The 21,118-nt window shown below is 35.9% G+C and overlaps 1 protein-coding gene across 2 annotated transcripts; it reads left to right on the top strand.

Moving 5' to 3' along the window:
- Positions 1 to 3,305: 3,305 nt before the first annotated feature.
- LOC147292796 (callose synthase 10-like) lies at positions 3,306 to 20,592 on the top strand. Of its 2 annotated transcripts, XM_086231353.1 has the most exons (31): positions 3,306 to 3,681; positions 4,249 to 4,346; positions 4,507 to 4,670; positions 5,553 to 5,664; positions 5,997 to 6,092; positions 6,358 to 6,483; positions 6,666 to 6,755; positions 6,843 to 6,895; positions 7,922 to 7,982; positions 8,174 to 8,255; positions 8,378 to 8,427; positions 8,743 to 8,829; positions 9,132 to 9,214; positions 9,675 to 9,702; positions 10,066 to 10,163; positions 10,293 to 10,374; positions 10,478 to 10,638; positions 10,760 to 10,880; positions 11,614 to 11,711; positions 11,810 to 11,900; positions 12,026 to 12,186; positions 12,290 to 12,399; positions 13,420 to 13,551; positions 13,696 to 13,764; positions 13,853 to 14,024; positions 15,215 to 15,332; positions 16,319 to 16,477; positions 17,530 to 17,643; positions 17,758 to 17,846; positions 17,953 to 18,111; positions 18,278 to 20,592. In XM_086231353.1, exons 1-31 carry the CDS (start codon positions 3,474 to 3,476, stop codon positions 18,357 to 18,359), a joined length of 3,354 nt encoding a protein of 1,117 aa, XP_086087479.1. In that variant the 5' UTR covers positions 3,306 to 3,473; the 3' UTR covers positions 18,360 to 20,592. The 2 variants fall into 2 exon arrangements, with proteins under 2 accessions (XP_086087479.1, XP_086087480.1); XM_086231354.1 differs by lacking the exon at positions 4,507 to 4,670 and having other exon boundaries at positions 3,661 to 3,681.
- The last annotated feature ends 526 nt before the right edge of the window (positions 20,593 to 21,118 follow it).

A 21,118-nucleotide genomic window follows, 5' to 3' on the forward strand; every position in this document is an offset into this window, starting at 1 on the left:
ATAGCCAATTGCCCAATTAAGAACCATCGGGAGGTATTTTGTGTTGTTCAGTTCTTGAAAACTTTTGTTGGAGAATTTGAACTTATTTTCTTCGACAATGAAGGCGTAACTGCAGGGGTTAAAGTCCAATATGCCAAAATGATTGTTATAGCTACTCAATCTCACAGTACGGTTCTTCAGTCCACTGGACTTTAAATCTTTGATATTTTGGGTGCAACCGTGCAATGACGCCAAATTTGCAAAGTCTGAGATTATAGATTTGCAATGAAACCTTTTTTAAATCCTTTTTTCTTTTGTAATTTAATTAATATTTTGTAGAATTTTAAACAAGGTTATATTAGTATTTTTAAAAGCTTATGTGGCATAAATTATTAGATATATTAAATGATTTAATTGACATGAAATTAAATCATGTGCCCTATTAGGGCACTCTAGCATTGCCCATATTCAAAATACTCTCATTTTACACACACACAAAAATAAAACCAAAACCCAGCCAACCCACCCCTACCCCCCGACGCCGATGCCATCCCCGACGTCGACTCCGGCCGGACTCCCTTCCTCTCTTTCCCTCTCTCTCCTCCCTCCTCTCTCATTTTCTCTTTTTCCTTCTCTCTCAGCTCACTGCCACTCTCTGTCTCCGATCAGATGCAGGGGTCGACGAGCTTGCCGCCATCTACATCAAAGTGGCAGTGAGCATAGAGAGAAAGATAAAAAGAGAGAAAGAGATATAGATGTAAGGAGGGAGAAAATAAGGCCGGCGAACCCATATGCGATAGGGGCGACGCCAACGAAGGTGGTGATGGGTCTGTGCTTGGAGTGATGAAGGCGGTGATGAGTAGTTTTGTTATTCTAGGATTTAGTGAGAATATTATGGTCATTGGGTTAGAGGTTAGAATTATAATTTAATAGAGAGAAAATTTTAGTAAAATGACTCAACTTTCACAATGATTTTTAGTTAAGAATGCAATATTCAGAGTGTTTCAATTAAGGACTCCTAATTTACTTAAACACCAATCAAACCGTTAAAAATTGGTCATGTGCGGGTCACATGGCTAATTTTTAGGGGTAAAAATGTCTTTTTAATCAATTTTAAAAAATAATAATAAATTAAAATAATTATAAAAATAAAATAAATTAAACTAAAAGCAACCCACCTAGAATTCGAATTCACAATACTCACGAGTCACATAATCACAATACTCACAGAATCATAATCCCAATATTCATTATTCATAACAATTCCCAAATATTCATTATTCACAAAAATTCCCAATATTCACAGAATCACAGATGCGCAGAAACAAACATACATATGAGAAGAAAGTCAAAAACAAACATACAGACGAGAGACGAATGGGCTCCTGCTGCCGAGAATGAGAGATCGAGACTCAACTCTCCAGAGAGGAATGGGCTCCTAGCTGCGCAGAGAGAGATTGAGACTTGAGACTTGAGAGATGACAGAACAGAGATGAGTCCACCCAGCCGCTGCCCAGACCACCCAGCCGCCGTGATGAGATAACACTCACAGAGATGAGGGTTGAGAGTTGAGAGAATGTGTGATTCTGAAAGGGGAAGGACTGAATGAGTTTAATTAACTCTCAGCCCAAAACGACGTCATTTTGGGGCTGAGAGTTTCTGAAAAAAAATTCTTGCAGAGCGTCGCCATTCTCGCTTTCGTCGCCTTGCCGTCGCGAGGCGTACGCTTTATGCGCCTTGTCGTCGCCTTTCAGTCATTTTTATGTGGTTTCAGTTGCTTTAGGATTTTTGCAGAGAAACTCAGCGAGAGAGGTGGGTTTCAGAGCTCAAAACCCACCGTATTGACCTTCTGTTGCCGTGGACGGGTCTCAATGTCTCATATTGTGTCTCTCCAGAGCGCTCCAAAGTCCAAATTTGAGCGCAGATGGGTGACGCGTTTCATCCTTCCAGACTAAATAGACGACGTCGTTTTTGTTCCCGTAAAGAAACACGTAGCTGGGCTTTTCTTTTTCTCTTTGCCGCCAGAGAATTGGGCTATAATTATAACCCACTCGTATACGGTCGCACCCGTAGACCCGTTAACAGCCAATTGGGTTTTTTCTTTTCAAAAGTGGGTTTTTCTCTTTTTAAAAGTGGTTTTGTTATTTTGTTTCTTTTTCTTTTGGGTTATGAATTTGAGTCTTTTAACAAAATATAAAATGACTCCGTTATTTGATTTCAAAATCCACAAAATATTTTTTCCTATATTTTTTTAACTTTACTCCTCCAACTCAAAAACAAAACCCGATAGCCCCCACCCAACAGTACCATCCACCTTGCCGGTGTCGCTGCCCTTGCTACCAATCGGCATCACTTTTTACTCCCTCCTTCTCTCTATTTTTCTCTTTCTTTCATTCCCTTTATTTCCCTTTTTTTATATTTCTTTTTCCTCTTTTCTCTCAAGTCTAGTACAAAGAGAGGAGAAGTACAATCGTAGCACAATCACGTTATGTAATTAGTTCATGTATTATACTATGGGCGGACAACGAGTTTATATTTATAAAATATAATATTAATAACATACACTTATATTATAACATATTAATTCGTAACACAACACACTGCCAATTTTTAGAATTCAATATTCATATATCTTTGGTATTCACAATTCATACATTTAGTATTTAAAATTCGTATATTTAATATTCAACATATATTTAGTGTTTAACATTCGAATACTTAATATAATTCATACATATGGTGTTTATCATTCGTAACATTAATATATATTTTTTATATATAATAATTTTGGTATTCACTATTCGTTCTTTTAGTATTTATCACATATTAATATTATTCAACATTTGTACACTTTTGGTATTTAACATCCTTATTTGTTATACTCAACATCTCGAAAAAAGTACAAATGGTGAGTTTTTTTCTTTTTTTACTTTTGGCTAAAACTTTTGTATATACGTGCTTCCATAGTTCGTTAACACTTAACCGGGAAGAAAAATATGAGAAAGGAAAAGACGTTACGCGCTTCACAGACCAAAAGGCTCGATTCATGTTTAAATATTGAAGAATAAAACTTGCCTGCACCCCTGTTTCACCAGCTGGCATCCCTCTCTCTCTATCTCTCTCTCTCTTTCTCTCTCTTTCTCTCTCTCTCTCTCTGTTTTTTTTCTCTCTTGTGACACCATCTGTCCCCCTAACACGGGGGCAGGCAAGTTCCTCTCAATATTGAAGGGCAGTTTTGTCATTTAGCATCCATCTTCCTCATCTCGCTTTCCTTTCTCCTCTAGTTCCTTAACGATCTTCGTTAAACCTCTCATTCAGATCGAAATCCCCTTATTTCATCTTCAGAAACACTCACCACCTATCCGGCTCACTCTCACCGAGTCGGACCATTCAACTCGGACCGATTCAAGATTGTTCAACACTTCCAAACGAGTTCCACCAGTTCTTCGAAATCTAGAGAGAGCTCGCAATTCATCTGAGCCTGTCTCGCAGACATGGCTAGGGTTTACGACAATTGGGAGCGGCTGGTGCGAACCACGCTGAGGCGGGAGCAGCTCAGAAGTTCCGGCCAAGGCCACGAGAGGGCTCCGAGTGGAATCGCCGGTGCGGTTCCGCCGTCGCTGGTGAAGACCATCAATATCGATGCGATCTTACAAGCCGCCGATGTGATTCAAGCTGAGGACCCCAACATCTCCAGAATTTGTAAGGCTTTTTTTTTTTTTTTTCCTTTTTGTTTTTGAATTTGTTTACATTAATTTTGATTTTTTCAGTGTTCGATTATCGGTGCCATTGAAATTGTTACTATTTCTGTCTCACACAAAGCATTCCTTTGTTAGTGTTAATGTATTAGTATTAAGGTTTTGAGCTGGCTTAGCTAATCGAGCTTCAAATTGATGAGGTTATTTTCATGTAATTGTTTATATATTATTGTGGTAGTGAAACTATGAGCTAATACTACTATGATGCGGAGAAGATGTTGTTGATAAATGACTATGACCGATACCGGGATCATGTTTAATCAATGTCAGCTTCCTGCTAGGGTGTTATTTAGTCTGTTTTCCTGTGAGATTTCTTTTAAAGACTGAGGTGGATGTAATATATCAATCAGAACTAATTTACCGTAAGGATTTTCATGCACTGTTAAATCAAAGTTATTTTTGGCGACTATTTCGTTATTTGCTGGAATATTTGGTTTGATTATGTTATCTTACTTGGTATGTTTATTAGAGTATTTATGAATTCACAAGAGTTGTATTGTTTGGATCATAGTGTGTGAGCAGGCGTATAGTATGGCGCAAAATCTGGATCCAAAAAGTGATGGTAGAGGTGTTCTTCAGTTTAAGACGGGTTTGATGTCTGTAATCAAGGTATCACTTAAGCTCTGCCTCTGTTTAGATACTGTTCAGCAATTAGTATCAGTTTTATTGATGCAATGGCATCTCAATGATGATAATATTACTTTTATTTGTTTCCTTTGCTTTGATTAATGCATAAACTAAGCTATGTGTATTTGAAACTTTGTTACAGCAAAAACTTGATGGGGGGGGGGGGGGTCAAATAGATCGCAATCGTGATATTGAGAACCTTTGGGAATTTACCCAGCGCTACAAGCGACAACATAGATTGGATGATATCCAAAGAGAGGAACAGAGATTGCGTGAATCTGGAACTTTTAGTGCTAACTTTGGAGAGTATGGCCATCATTTTCTGCTTTAGTAAAATCCTTAGTGTTTTCTGTGTCTTATTTCTGTCCAAATATTTTTGTGAGCATGATCTACATTAATGAGCTGCAATTGTGCATACTTACAGAGATTAGAATTTGCATGATGGAACTAATGAGTTTGAACTAGTATGGTAAAATTATAGTATCTTTTGTTTGATGGCATTTCATTCTTTTGAGGTCTTTTACATTTTAAATGAGGTGCTTGTCTCTGGATGAAAGATCATTTTTTTTAATCTCAAAACATATTTTATGTAGATGGCTGACAACTGGAAAATGAAATAAACGACTGCTGGGGGGTTAATTTTAATAGTATGTATCAAAGTCTAATATTTAGTAATTTGAACGCCCTTGTTTATGACCTATTGTTTTGAACAGTAACTTGGATATGCTGGAATGCATAACATAACTAATTTTCTGCTTTATTAGTTGAAGCTGGAATGGGTTTATTTTCTGCATGCACCCTATACATCTCTACTCTGTTTGAGGATTATATCGATATCGATCATATAAGGAAGTGTTTTATAATCCTCTCATAAGTAAAAAGGGGGGGGGGGGGGGGGGGGTGTAAAAGAGATAATGTGTGTTTTTTTATTGTCATCACTGTTCATATGTGAAGTTTCTCTAAAGTAGTATATTTTCTGTGCTGCAGTATACTGCTGCTTCGTGTCATGTAGTTTTCTGGTTTACTTTTTTTTTATTTTTTTTTTTAATTTTCAACTCAAAGAATTGGTTCTTTTGCTTGTATAAACATTTGGAAAATGGGGAAGTCCTTTTACTTCCCTCTTTTGTGGTTATGATTTGACCAATATGTTATTTGTTAATCGTTTTGTTGTTTCATATTGGAACTCAGTTACTCAGAGATGAAAAAGACAATTGCAACCTTGAGGGCTTTGGTTGAGGTGATGGAGGCACTTAGCAAAGATGCAGATCCTAATGGGGTTGGAGGACTTATTAAGGAGGAGGTATTTGTCCTTTTACCTACATTTGGATGTGATCCACAACAAATGGTTTACTATTGACAACCTGTTTGTGTCTCCTAAATCCTTTGCACTTAATTGTATTTTAGAGTTTGTCTTCACAAGTTTTACCATGTACACTATACCAAAAATTTGATCTTCTTCCAATGACTTATGTCAGTTGATCTTAGATGATCAGAAATAATGGGGATACAAAATTTGTTTCCAAATTTATGTTCCCAACTATTTTGAGCATTGTTGTTTTACCTTCAGTTTATGATTTTTCTAGGTAATTGACTGTATTCATTGAGGTTAAATCTTGTTCTGTGGGTTTCCAGTTGCGAGGAACAACATTATCTGGAGAGCTCACAGCCTACAATATTGTCCCTCTAGAAGCACCATCATTGACAAATGCAATTGGAGTTTTCCCAGAAGTAAGTTTAACCTGAATTATATATGTCTTGCCATCCGTTCTCCATGCCCTTTAACAGTTCTTTGCACTCACTTTGTATCTTGTCTTTGATTATGTTTGATCTAAAAATATTTTATTTTAGTATTCATAAATCACAAATAACAAGTACCCTTTGTGCTGTGAAATTTGTCTTATTCTCTGGGATGCAGCTTTTGTATGTGCTGTTTAGTCAAACCATTAAAGGTACTCGTGACTCACAATTTTTAATTTTTGGGTTATCTCTCCAGGTTAGAGGTGCAATATTTGCAATTAGATATACTGAGCAATTCCCCATACTTCCTGCTAATTTTGAGATATCTGGACAACGAGATGCAGACATGTTTGATCTTCTGGAATATGTGTTTGGTTTTCAGGTTTGTGTTTCATTACATTTTCTTTAACCTTAATAATACTGTGGTTAAATGAGGTATGGTAAATATAAATCTATGCATAAATTTTCAATTTTGATTGCTGTTCTTATGCATCTGTAATATAGATAAATATTTTTTAAATTTAATTTTCCCCTCTTTGGTAATTATTCTGGTTAATTTTGCAGAAAGACAACGTAAGAAATCAGAGAGAAAATGTTGTGCTTACAGTTGCAAATGCACAATCTCGCCTCAGTATACCTGCTGTGGCAGATCCAGTGAGTACTCCGGATGGTCTAACTCGTTATCCTTTATTTTTGTGAACAGACATGTCATTATTTGCTTTCTGAATTTTCGTATTTCAGGAGCGTTACTTTGTTGGACGTGGTCTTTATGAGAGAATGAGCGATTATTGCAGGTTTGTGGGAATTTTGAAATTTGTATTGTTGGCCGTTTTTGTAACACAAATGGTGTTTTGAGCTCAGTTCTTTTGTTGTCATGAGTGACGACTGGCAATTTTATCCTGTTATTAAGAATCCCATGTAGTCAGGTTGAGCTGACTATAAATATTTTGGGATAAAGGGGGCTCAGTTGCCCTTTTTTGGCTGGTGAACACCAATTCTTTAATATAAAGGCTTGGGGGATTTTACTTGATTATTTTGTTCTTGCCTTGTCCTGGTACAGTTAGATTCTATTCTTTCTAGTTGAATATTTATCATCATATTGGATTTATCATGGTTTAAGGCCTTTAGGTGTCCATATTATTTTATAAATTTTTCACTTGTGTAGATGATTTATCGCATATTTTGGTAGATATGCTGATAATAACAGAGGATAGATTCATGGGACCTTTCCATGAGATAGGGTATGCTTTCCATCACTTAAGAAGAGACTAACCTTTTGACTTGTACATAATTTGAGGTGTAACTTCCTATCATATTCCAATTCTGAGTCCGCCTGCATATATATATATATATATATATATAAATCTTTGTCTCCACCTTGGACCATTTTGAGTTTGAGTTTGTTAAGGTTATTCTGTCCTTTTTCACTTTTCATTTGTCTCTGGGTCTTGAGAATTTCCAAATTTGGACAGATCTTAGTGATGAAGATTTCTATCGGTATTCCGACCAGTGGATTTTGATAGCATGGTTCAATTGGATTTTTATGTTTGCCTATATGTGCATGTCAAATTGTGTATTGGCAGATATGGTGGTTGAGCACAATTGAGTTCTGCATCTCTGTATTTAGTCAAATATAATTCAGATGGACCATATTATATTGGATGCTTGTGGTCTTGTTGGATCAGTAACCGTGTTTCATACTTGATGACTATTAGATGTTTGCATGGTCTTGTTGGATTAGTGACATGCACTTCTATTTTTGAGATCTCCACTCCTATGTTTTTCATTGTTTTTTTCTTAAAAAATCTTAACTGCTGCAGGTATGTGCTCTTTTGGTTGATGATCTTCACGTGCAAGTTCATGTTTACCTACTTTCTGCAGGCAAGGCTATTCTTAATCATTCTTGAGTTTTATTGATCAATGAGTATATTTTCTTGTTGAACAACAAGCCTAGTTTTTTCTTATAGTTTATTTAATATGACACTTTAATTTTATATGATGTTTGGTTGGAGAGAAGCGTGAGGTTTTTGAGGAGGAAGTATCATAATATGTAATGTTCACTTCTACTGCAAATTAAACCCCTTGTTGAACCCACACAAATTATTGTGGACCTTCCATCTTTGGAATACTCGTGGCATGATTTGATCTCAGAGAGTACGTAACTTAATTTTTTTATAAAAATAAAATTCAGCTGTTATTATTGTTTCTTTGGTGGATTGACAGTGCTTGAAATAGAGTGTTGCTTCATTTATTGATGTAAACCTGTGTTTTGGCAGACATCAATAATGCATTAACTATAGCTTGCCTATGGGCTCCTGTTGTGGCTGTGAGTATCTTCTTTCTTTAGCTTTGGACTTCATGTAAATGAGAGGATTCAACTCTTCTTCACATCTGAAATTGTATTATGTTAGACTGCAATTTTTGATTTTGTTGAATATGACTTTGGAAAGGTTGTAGATGTCAATAAAAAAACATATTAAATTTGTCGTGCCTCAAGTGCTATGCTTTGCCTTTCTCAGATTAAGGACCTTCTCCTTTGTTACCTTTTGAATCTGAAAACCATAGTAAAAAAATCCATTAGGATGTACACATTGCATCCACTATGAAAATTCTCATTTCTAATGTTTTTTCAATCTTCCAGATCTATCTCATGGATATTCACATATGGTACACTCTCTTGTCAGCCGTAATTGGTGGTGTAATGGGTGCAAGGTCTCGTTTAGGCGAGGTATTTAAATACTCTGAATAGTTGCAAATTCTTTCTTTCACATATTAGAGCAGTGTACTGCTTAATATAGACATATTTAATGGTGTTTTGTAAGTCTATGGTGATTAGTGGAAAATGTTTGAAGAAATTGTGCCATAACAACTCTATTCTTTCATCTCATTCAATTGCTCTCTCTCTCTCTCCCTCTCTCTGTCTATTTCTCTCTCATATTCTACTTATCTCACTATTCATGTCTTGTGCTTATTCCCATTTCATCACGATTCTTGTAGGGTAATTAATTGTCTGTTGTTTGCTTGTGGCAGATACGCTCAATTGAAATGGTGCATAAACATTTTGAGAGTTTTCCAGAAGCTTTTGTCAAGAATCTTGTCTCGCAAACAAAAAGGTGGTATTTTGTTTACCTATTTATACTTGTGCAATTTATGGTGTGAGGCTTAGAGGTCTTGGCATTCTTAAAATATGTGCTACATAATTAATGAAAAGGCTGACCCTCCAAAGAGCACCAGAATGATACTTGCTGTTATTCTTTTAGACTCCACAGTGTATTTAAATTTGAACATGTAACACTGTTGTGCATTTCCTTGTCCAGGGAAGCACATGGGAAAATTTATCCAGTCCAAAAGAAATGCAACATACTCTTTTCATGCTTGATTCTTAATTTATAAAAAATCCTGATGAGATTTTTGTTTTTATGGCATAATGAGACTGCACATTGATGCTTGATTGTGTAACATGTAACTTGATATCTATGTGATGATACTGGCCCTTGATAACTCTAATCCAAATTATCTACATTTTCCTTTACCATTTTACTTAATAACTTGCATCTTAATTCACTTTTTCAGGTTGCCATTTAACAGTCAGTCATCTCAGGTGAGTGTTTTTGGCTGATTTAGGGCTTTTGATATGCAGAATACACAGATACACATGCTGATTTGTGTGCATTTTCTCCCTAATGATGCTGATTTTATTCTATTACCAAAAATAATAATAATAATAATTAGTGTTTTGCAAGAGAAAATTGCTCAAATATACGCTGTGGGCCCTTGTGATTTGGAATTTTTATTTATTTATTTTATATTCTGGACATTCATCTTATGGTTCTGCAATCTTTCCTATTCTTTTAACTGTTGTTGCTACAATTTTTTTTCCCTTTTTTTTTTTTTTTTTTTTTTTTTTTTTTTTTCTGCCTACTATAACATTCTGGACACTGAGGTCTGAATTTTTTTCATTCAGGATTCTCAGGACATGAACAAGACTTATGCAGCCCTTTTTTCTCCATTTTGGAATGAAATAATAAAAAGTTTGCGAGAGGAGGATTTTATTAGTAATAGGTAATCTGCTGGGGATTGCTACCTGATAATGAGAAGAAAAATCTAAATCACTGTTCTTTGTTATGTTACTCTAATTTGTTTTTGTCCTATGGTTGGTGCTTCTTGAACCTTCAAGTTTTATCCTTCCAGGGAGATGGATATGCTCTGTATTCCTAGCAACACAGGAAGTCTAAGATTAGTTCAGTGGCCTTTGTTTCTTCTAAGTAGTAAGGTACAACCGTATGATCTTACCTGGTAAAAAATAAAAGCCAGCAGCTTTTAGTAGTACACTCAATATCCCTGTTACTTTCTTATTTTTATTTTATATTTTACAGATCTTGCTGGCAATTGATTTGGCTTTGGACTGCAAAGATACACAGGCAGATCTCTGGAATAGAATATGCAGGGATGAGTACATGGCATATGCTGTTCAAGAATGCTACTACAGTATTGAAAAGATATTATATTCTCTGGTTGATGGTGAAGGAAGACTTTGGTATTAATTTTCCTTGACCTTTGAAATATTTAGAATATCATTCTTCTGGTTTAAAATATGGAATGTTATATAAAATCATTATCAAATTGTTGTGCCATTTGTGCAACCTTCTTTTTGGTAGGGTTGAAAGGATATACCGTGAGATCAACAACAGTATTATGGAGGGCTCCCTTGTTATTACTTTATCCCTTAAGAAGCTTCCGCCGGTGTTACAAAGATTTACAGCTTTAACTGGGCTGTTGGTATAGTCTTTGACTTTGACCATTTGCATCAATCAAGTTGTCAAAATATTGCATATTTTAGAACTTTCCCTTCTTTCAGCTACTTGTGGTGGTAGATTGGTTGGCCACACCTTGTAAATGGTTGTTTTATTTACAGTCCATTCTGGTGCTATATTTTCAGTAACTCGATTGTTTCATCCGCTTTCTTTCCCTGTTACATCTTCCTACAGTAACAAACCACAGCATATGTTGCTATCAAACATTAAATATTTGGTGTCAAGTTCAATAAATGGGAGTCTGTAGATGTCTATATAGAACTTTGATCCTATTTAATGGTGTCTATTTTTTGAGTGTGTGTCTGACTGCTGTTGATGTGGTCATTGTATAAATTAAACAGTTTGTTGGATTTTTAGGTTGTATCAGGGGAATTTAGAGATGTGTCTCTGTCAGATATTTTATTAGATTGGAGGGCAGCTGTTCAGTAGTTGTGTTGTGTTCTTTGCTTTGATAGGAATCTGGGCACTTTGTTATAGTATCTATAATGTAAATCTGAGGTGGATGCCTTATCCACTATTATTGTACTGTTCAATCTGTTAATAAAAGTATCTCATTTTTTTTTATAAATATTATTAGATATCATGTATTCTAGTGTTTGTGTCCTGTCAAAAAAAAAAAAAAAAAGATAACACGGTTTTTTTGTCGGTTTTAGATGGTTTTTTGATTTCTTGTTATTGAAATGGTTGATTCGTGTCAGATACGTAATGAAACTGATGAACTTGCAAAAGGGGCTGCCAAAGCTGTATTTGATCTATATGAGGTTGTTACTCATGACCTGCTGTCATCTGATTTGAGGTATATGATTTTTACACTTTAATTTTTACGTGGCATTTGTTCCTTTGTTGAGATTCTTGTAATTTCCATTATTACCTTCTCCCTTTTAAATGCTCCAGGGAGCAGCTTGACACATGGAGCCTTTTAGCAAAAGCAAGAAATGAAGGACGCTTGTTTTCTAGGATAAAGTGGCCCAGAGATCCAGAAACTGTAAGCATCTTTGAATGGAAGACAAAAATGAAAAAAAAAAAAAAAGAAACCAGGCCCTTTTAATTATGATTGAATTTTTTAGGCTTTTATATTTATATATATATATGTTTTTTCTGTTGCCACAGAAAGAGCTGGTTAAGCGGTTACACCTGCTTCTTACTGTAAAGAATTCTGCAGCGAATATTCCAAAGAATCTTGAAGCAAGAAGAAGATTAGAGTTTTTTACAAATTCGTTAGTTATGGACTTGCCTTCGGCAAAGCCAGTTAGTGAAATGGTGCCTTTCAGGTACACATGATTTTCTTCAGATGAGCTTAAATTTCTTTAACTGTCGATATAATCGTCGTTATTTATTTATTTTTTTTAAATCTGTTGGTTTGTTCGAGAACAGTGTCTTCACCCCATACTACAGTGAGACTGTACTTTATAGTTCCTCTGAATTGCGGGTTGAAAATGAGGATGGAATATCCGTTCTTTTCTATCTTCAGAAAATTTTTCTAGGTATGTCCTCTTGTATTTATGTTTATAATGATCCTGCTTGTCCTATACCAAGACTTATATTGCTCTAGTTCATATTGTCTTGACACTGTTTCATGCCAAAATTAGTACTATGGTATTTGAATCCAAATGATGCTTGTTTTGCTTTATGTACTTGTTTTATTTGATTGCATTTCTCTCTCTTTATCATGTGGACATGTAGTTTACAGAGACAAATGCTTATGAATTTTTTTTTCCTTCTTGTTGAAAGTGGAGAATCACTTTCTAGATGCTTCTGTTGCAGCTGTAGAAAATTCTATACATACAAATGTGGGTTTGATTTTTTTATTTTTTATTTTTGTGTTTTGATGTTTACTTTGATAGAGTTGTATGTTTTCCCTGGTGTGCATAACATATAAATTTTTCTCAAAAAAAAATTAAAATACAAAGAAAACAATAAAAGAAAGGCAACAAAAAGAACAGAAACTTTCCTCAGAAGAATCTTCGGCAATGGATGAAGAAGCTTACTGTTAGCATATTTTTTATTTATTTATTTATTTATTATTTTTTTTTGAGAAAGAGGTAGGGGTACGGCTGGGTGATAGATATTGGGTACAGAAAGTAAATGGTAGTATCAAGTGGGTTTGGGTGTTATAGTGGTACTTTTGCAATTAGGATGGGTATATTGAGCAATTGCCTAAAGTTTAAACTGAAGGGGGTGCAGAGAGTAGAGGGGGTATGGTTGGCAAATAAGAGGGTCTAAATAGAGCCCCCTCTTTGGTGTTATTGTCCAGCTGAAGATGGACATGGCATTAATTGCTCAACATGGCAAGCTCTTACATGATCAAAAACTGTTTGTTTCAACTTACACCCTTGCTTCTTTGGGTCAGATCCCAGTTCTACGTCTTGCGAATCCAATCCCAGTGAAAATTTTATGCATTGCAGACAATTAACTGGCTCTAGTTTATACCTGATTGATTTTCTTTTGGTTAATATCCCTCTTTATTTTATGGTAGATGGCTAAGAATTTTTCTTCCATTTTAGATGAGTGGGACAATTTTTTGGAACGGATTGGTCGGGGTGAGTCTACTGGAGATGAGCTTCAGGGAAACTCAAGTGATTCTTTGGAACTTCGGTTTTGGGTATCTTATCGTGGGCAGACTTTAGCCAGGACAGGTTAGATTCACTTGCTATTATCAATGGCATTGTTTTGAAATCTTAACATGCCATGTTAGGCCATCCATATACCATTATATGGAAGTTCGGTTGGTCTCTTAATGTGACTTGCACCTGATGATTTTGATGTCCTTGGGATTACAGTGCGTGGTATGATGTATTATAGAAAGGCTTTAATGTTACAGAGCTTTATGGAAACAAGATCTTTGGGAGGTATTTACTTTGAATTGCTCTCAAGTTTTTATTTGGTGGAGCATATGAATTATGAATATACTTTTAACACATTTTCCTGCACTGATAGTGGACGATTATTCTCAAATTGATACCTTCACAAGTCAAGGCTTTGAGTTGTCACGTGAATCACGAGCACAGGCAGATTTGAAGTTTACTTATGTGGTGTCATGCCCAATTTATGGGCAACAAAAGCAGAGGAATGCACTGGAGGCTGCTGATATCTCCCTTTTGTTGCAGAGGTATGATCTTTAAAATATAATGAATTCTTTAAGTTTTGAGTTCTGTTAACCCTTTTGTAGATTGCAAACAATGTAAATCATAATTTATTTTGTTGTAATGTTTGCTCCAAGACAAGGTCCTTTTTATATCTTAATATGGACAGTAGACTAGTAGCATCCTTATGTTAGTTAGGTCTGTCATATCAAGGGAATCATATAGTCACATGATCATATAGCTGCATATGTCTTATAAGATTTTAATGGGAGTATAATGAAGAAACACAGTCATGATAAATGACCTCAGAGTATTTTGGTGTATTTCGTGAACGTGGTTCACTTTTATATGATGGCTTTCGACGCCTCTTCTTTCTAGATCTGTGATCATACCCATATAGGGGACAATTGGGTCATGTCATATTGTGTTTTGTTTTTATCATTTCACATTCGTCTCAAGTACTAGTCACCCAAGTCCCACCTGTTTAAATATTCGTGTTAGATGATTTGTGTCTAATCCAACTGTTAATCCTGTCGTGTTCGGGTCGTCTACCATATCATGTGGTCAAGACTACTATCTTCTTATTTCTAAACCAAACTTATTATTCATACACTCATCAAATATTTAAAATCCACTTAATCATGATGCCAGAAAAACTATTAAAAAATCAATAATTCTAGAAGGATTCATACAATAGACCTTATCAAGAAATGAAAAAAAAAAAAAAAAAATCAGTATCTTCATTCAATACCAGTTAAAATTTGTCGTGCCAACATCTGATTTTGTGTTAGCAGGTCGTGTTATTTATGAGTTCATGCCAAGTAATCAACCTTAACCCGTTAACTTCATGTTGGATTCGATTACTGTTGACACATAGTTAAGTGTGATTTTTAAAATTGCTCCTTGGTTGCATGAGTTTAAATTGCAGAATTGATATCTCCTAGTTCCTTAGCTAAGGTTTTATGCCTGCTCTTCTCCCATACATATTGGACTTGTGCATAAATTTTCTTCAACTCTTTTGAGGAGGTCAGGTCTGGTAGAGGCAATGAGATAATCTTAGACATGAAAGAATCAAAATGAAAAAGGAGCCGATCCAGTCGGGAGTAGTTCCCCCTGAAACCTTAAATTTATTTTTGTGAAACTTGGTGGTGTTACCCCTGAAACATTTTCTTTCCTTTCATACAATTAGTATATTTCAACTTACATTTGATTCTAGGAATGAGGCACTTCGCGTTGCATATATACATGTGGAGGAGAGTGGTGCCGCTGAAGGAAAGATTTCAAAAGAATTTTATTCAAAGCTTGTAAAAGCCAATATAAATGGAAAGGATCAGGTAATGTGAATTTCTTTTACTTACTTTTTTCTCCCTGCAGTTTAAGTTTCCAGCTAGTCTAGAATAGTTTTGATTTTGCTTCCCAATGTATCTCTCAGTCTTCTGTTTCTGGTTATAAAATTATCCAACTTATAAACTCAAGTTATTAGGTGGACCGGTTGAACGTTTAACTATCTCAGTCGCTTGGCCTAACCAATGTGAGATAGTGTTCAATAATATCCCACATGTATACCCTTCTTTTGGGTGGTCATATACGTGGCATGAGTTCTTATGTGGAAGGGTTTACCTGGTAAGTGGTAATTTAAACCACCTTGGAGAAAGATAATTTTGTCAAATAGCTAGGCAAGTTTAGATGTAGACTTGCTGCTTGTGTGGGATCATCTTGCATGACTAGTTAAAATGCCTTTAAAATGCTTGAGTGCTGGAGAGCTTAGAAATGTAAAATGCCTTTAAAATGCACGAGTGCTGGAGAGGCCGGTGATGCTAATGAAACGCATCAACTGTTTGTGTTTTCTCTTAATATTAATTAGATAGTGTACATACAGAGGATGGAAGGTAGAATAAGTTCTTCATTTTCCATTGCATGCAACTTTAACATTTTGCAAATTATTACCAAAAGATAAATTTTGTCAACATTTTTTTTTTCTTATTCTTGTGACTTGTCTGAATCACTTTAACATTTGGGTTGGTATTGCCACCATGTTTGGTGCTCCATCCAAATTCAGCCACCTTATAAAAAGTCGTTTCCATTAATTGTAAAGCACCACATGAGATGGTATTATTTGTCACTGGTTACAACTTACAAGTAGGTTGTATTGCTCTAGCATTTCATTTTCCTTTTCCATAAGCTAGGCAATGACTAGATGTGGGTGTTCTTAGAAACCCTGTTACTTTCTATCTACTGAAAGAAAACATGTTAGGTGGTGAATCGACTCAGTATATATATAAATGTGTTATACATGATATCTTTTTGCTAAATCGTATAGGCTTTCTCTGGACTTGATAATGCGATTTGGAAGCAAGCAAAAATGTCGGGTAACACATCATTGGATGCTGCTTTGAATGCACAATTCTTGGTCCAGATTGGAATTTTTACTGCAGTCCCAATGATAATGGGTTTTATACTTGAATCGGGATTGCTGAAGGTTAGTCTCTTTGATTCTCATCAGTGTCATGTTCATATTTAACTTCCCTATGTGATGTTCTTCAATTCTATCATTCGATTGAGCTGTGTACATTGCTTCGACTGTTAACATATAGTTCATCTTGTAGTTTACCATGGTGGTAATTATTTCTAGGCTTAGCCTTCTAGCACTTTGGCTTTATATTCATGGTTTATGGCTATCAATGGGTTCCATTCAGTGGAAATCTCATAGAAATCCTATTTTGAATCTAACTATTAATATTGATATCTGAATTTGAACTGATATCCAACAGATCTTTACTTTAAAGTTTGAGTTCTAATTTGATATAAGATCAACTGTTTAAATGCAATTTTGGAATTTTTAATATTATCAGTTTTTCAAAGTCTTTTATTGCATTATAATCTTTTAAAAGAAAACAATTTTAAAAGGGGGGAAATGAAAGGAACACATATAGTTTCTCACAAAAACATTAAATTAGTTGTACTTTGATTTTTTACCCACAAGGATAAACATTTATTTTTTTTTCCTATGCTCTTGAGATTGTAAATATAGAACAAGAAAAAGAAAAATGGTATCATTTACATGGCAACGTGTTTGATAAAAGTTACATTCTTAGTGTTAATGGTGTTAATGTCCAATATTTACATGGCAATTTTGTCCAACTTCGAATCAAATTTGACCCAATTAAATTACAATTTACAGATTCGATGGTTAAGGTCCAATACCACAATACAAAACAAATTATGATCAGGTCGAATTCATTATCATCAAGATTTGATCTAATTAAGATCTGAAATCCATTAAACAGAAATATAAAAACAAAAATTTATACATATATATCGTTTTCTACATCTATGAATTGTGATATTGGACCTTAACCATCAAATCTCTTAATTTGTAATTTAATTGGGTGATTTTAAGCCAGACATATCCGTGATATGACCCTGGTCAACTTATGAGTTATCTTATTTTTATTATTGAAGCCTTTTGCTTCGATCGCCATTGCCCTAGTGGATAACCTTTTGTAATTAAAATTCTTTTATGTGTTGCAGGCGGTTTTCAGCTTTATCACTATGCAGCTTCAATTATGTTCTGTCTTCTTCACATTCTCATTAGGGACTAGAACTCATTATTTTGGACGCACCATCCTCCATGGAGGTGCAAAAGTATGTATTTGCTTTGCTTATCCTTCTTATAGAATCTGTTATTTTGTTATTATTGCTTTTGTATTATTTTATGAAATCAATTGGTTATATTTTTGTTTTTCATTTCACCAACAGTACCGAGCAACTGGTAGGGGCTTTGTTGTCCGCCACATAAAGTTTGCTGAGAATTATAGGCTCTACTCAAGAAGTCATTTTGTCAAAGCGTGAGTGATATTTTTCTGTGATGAATACATAATTTATTTTCCCTTTTCCTTTTTGATTTCTTAAACTTCCATTTTTTGGTTGATTGCTATGATGTAATTTTTCCAGGTTTGAAGTGGCTCTGCTTCTCATAGTCTACATTGCATATGGGTCCACAGATGGTGGAGCCGTTTCTTTCGTTTTACTAACTCTTAGCAGTTGGTTCCTTGTCCTCTCCTGGTTGTTTGCACCCTATATCTTTAATCCCTCTGGTTTCGAGTGGCAAAAGTATGTTTGTAGTATTTGTATTTAATTTTTGCGGGATCATTGTATCTAGTTTCTCTATGACGTTTAATTTTGGGTTTAGCTTTCTATATTGTGTCAGTATGGGACATATATCTGAAGCTTTTCTTCTTTTGAAACCACTGAGCTGTTTTACTTATCAATGAAACAGGACGGTAGAGGATTTTGATGATTGGACTGTTGTGTTTGGCTCGCCGGAATATTTCTGGAAATTGATTAAAATAGGAAAGTAGTTGTTTTTAGATAATTCCTAGTTGGGTACAGTTTTCTTAGGAATGCTAGAAGGCTTGCGCAAGGCTTTCCTAGTTAAGGAAGGAAGTTCTAAGTTTTTCTAAGTTTACAAGGTTAGAATTAGGTATTAGGCCTATTACCTAATTCAACTAGGAAAAAGAATTCTCAGCTGTAACCTATTGTATGCCGCAGCCTATAAGCTTATAAATAGGCTGCTGCAAGGCTTGAAAGTGGTTGATAGAGCACCAGAAACAGGGAGAGAGGTTTTGTGATCAAGGAGAGAGAAAAGTGGCTGCGGGTTGAGTTAGTTCTAGGGTTCTTTCAGCAAACTCTTGTAACTCTCTTTCTAATTATAGTGCAGCTGTGATTCTCAAAGGATCACTCGGGGACGTAGGCAAAGTTAGCCGAACCTCGAGAACAAATCTTGGTGTTCTTTTGTGTTTACTTTTGCTGCTATATATTGTGTGCTAATTATTCTAACTCTAGAATACATCTAAGACAAGGCTGAAGGTGTTTTTCACTACAATTGGTATCAGAGCCAGGTTGGCTAAAAGGTGTTCGCGATGTCTAGAGAAGGTAATCGAAGCATGGACTTAGGGGATATAAGGCCTGCTTTGAAGCCATATGATGGCAAGGAGGATTTTACCGATTGGCAACGGATGATGAGGAACGTTTTGGTTCACCAAGATCTTGATGATGCACTACTTGATGCGAGGCCTGCAACCACGCAAGAAAATATGTGGAACAAGATTCTCAAGAAGGCCAAGAGTTCAATTGAGATCCATCTCACAAGATCCGTGAGATCTCACATCACAGAAGAGATGACAGCAAAATAAGCCTGGGAAAAGTTGGAGAGTGTTTATATGGGCAAAACTGTGTCTAATAAGCTTTTTCTAAAGGATGAATTGTTCGGACTTCGACTAGAAGAAGGTGGAGATGTGGCTGATCATATATGCAAATTTCAGAATTGTTTAGCTAATCTCACCAAGGTAGGAGAAGTCTATAAAGATGATGACAAGGCGATCATCTTGCTGCGATCTCTACCACCATCATTCAAGCACTTCCGAACAACCCTAATGTTTGGAAAGGAGACTCTGAAGCTTGATGATGTTGTGCAAGCCCTTCAGTCATATGCCAAGCTAGATGACTTAATCGATGGCTCTCAGACACAAGGGCTTTATGCCAAAGGCAATGAGAGGGGTCGGTCGAACAAGAAGGGAGAGGAAAACAGCAACAAAGGTAGATCAAAATCTAAGGGAAAACCAAAAGAAGGTTGCTTCGTGTGTGGTTCGATGGATCATTGGAAGAAGAACTGCAAGACTTGGAAAGATAGAAAAGCTAAGATGGAAAGAGACTCAGGTTCAGCTAGTACAGTCACCAAAGAAGAGAGTGATGGAGAGTTACTTTCGGTCACATCAGGATCTAAGGCTTTCACAAGTTGGATTTTGGATACCGGGTGCACATTCCATATGTGTGCAACAAAGGAATGGTTCGACACTTACAAGGACAGCAGCTGCGGAGATGTGTTAATGAGAGATGATTCATCATGTCCTATAATTGGGATTGGCACTATTAAGATCCGGATGCATGATGGAATAATAAGGACTTTGGGGAATGTCAGATACGTTCCTAGGCTAAGGAAGAATTTGATTTCTTTGGGAACCTTAGACAAGGCTGAGTTTAGTTTCTGTTCTGAAGGTGGGAGACTCAAGATAATCAAAGGGTCACTTGTGATAATGAAGGCCGACATTCAACAGAACAATCTTTACAGGCTCATGAGAACTACAATAATAGGTGGAGCAGCTATTTCCACAAAGAAGAATGCGGAAGATAAAACTGAGCTTTGGCATCATCGACTAGGGCACATCAGTGAGAGGGGTTTGCAAGAATTGCACAAGAAGGGTCTTCTAGACGGTGCGAATTATTGTAAGCTAGTTTTCTGCAAGTATTGTGTTCTCGGAAAGCAAGGTAGAGTTTCTTTCAAATTTACAAAGTCAGATAACAAGAGCAAAGGAGTACTCGATTATATTCACTTAGATGTGTGGGGTCCGGCTCCTACAAGATCGAAAAGGGGGATCCAGGAACGTGATCTACGATGATGTCAAGCAATATGGAAATATCCTATTAATGAATATGATAAGGTTCGAAGAGCCTATAATGAACTTAGGACTATGTTCTCTCTGACTAGGTGTATTTTTTATGTTTATTAATTAAATTTTATTGTACCGTCGAGGTTTTTTTTTAGCCCCCCACAAATTCTAATTCCTGGATCCATCTCTGTCCATTGCCAATTGGTTTTGGAATGAATGCCTAAATTTCTTAATAGTATCAGAGCATGTTCACCCACGTGTGTTAAGCCCAATGGCCACACGTGCTCCACGTCACCCAATATGAGTATGAATTGTCCACGTATTTGGCTTTAGTGACGCCACACGTTCAGGGGCGTATGAGAATTTGGAGTGTTATCGCACATTGAAAAAGTATAACTTTGCATAGTGGCTTATAAGGGTTTAGACTACTTCTTCTATTGCCAATTGGTTATAAATGTTTATTCAATTATGATCTTTGCAGCTGGAGTTGATTTGTTCCTGACTGAAGGGGTAATTTTGTGTGGATACTCAATCAACCTCCAAAAGTCCAAGTCTTTTGTTATGGCTCCTTGGTCTGGATAAGCTTATCACTAATGGAAATCGTGCAAACAGGGTATGACAAATGGTGTGGAGTGTAGTTTCTATGGGGCGCCTCCTCTGGAAAATGCTTT

Source organism: Dryas octopetala, chromosome 2 (genome assembly GCF_963921425.1).
Source record: "Dryas octopetala chromosome 2, drDryOcto1.1, whole genome shotgun sequence".
NCBI classification, from domain to species: domain Eukaryota; kingdom Viridiplantae; phylum Streptophyta; class Magnoliopsida; order Rosales; family Rosaceae; genus Dryas; species Dryas octopetala.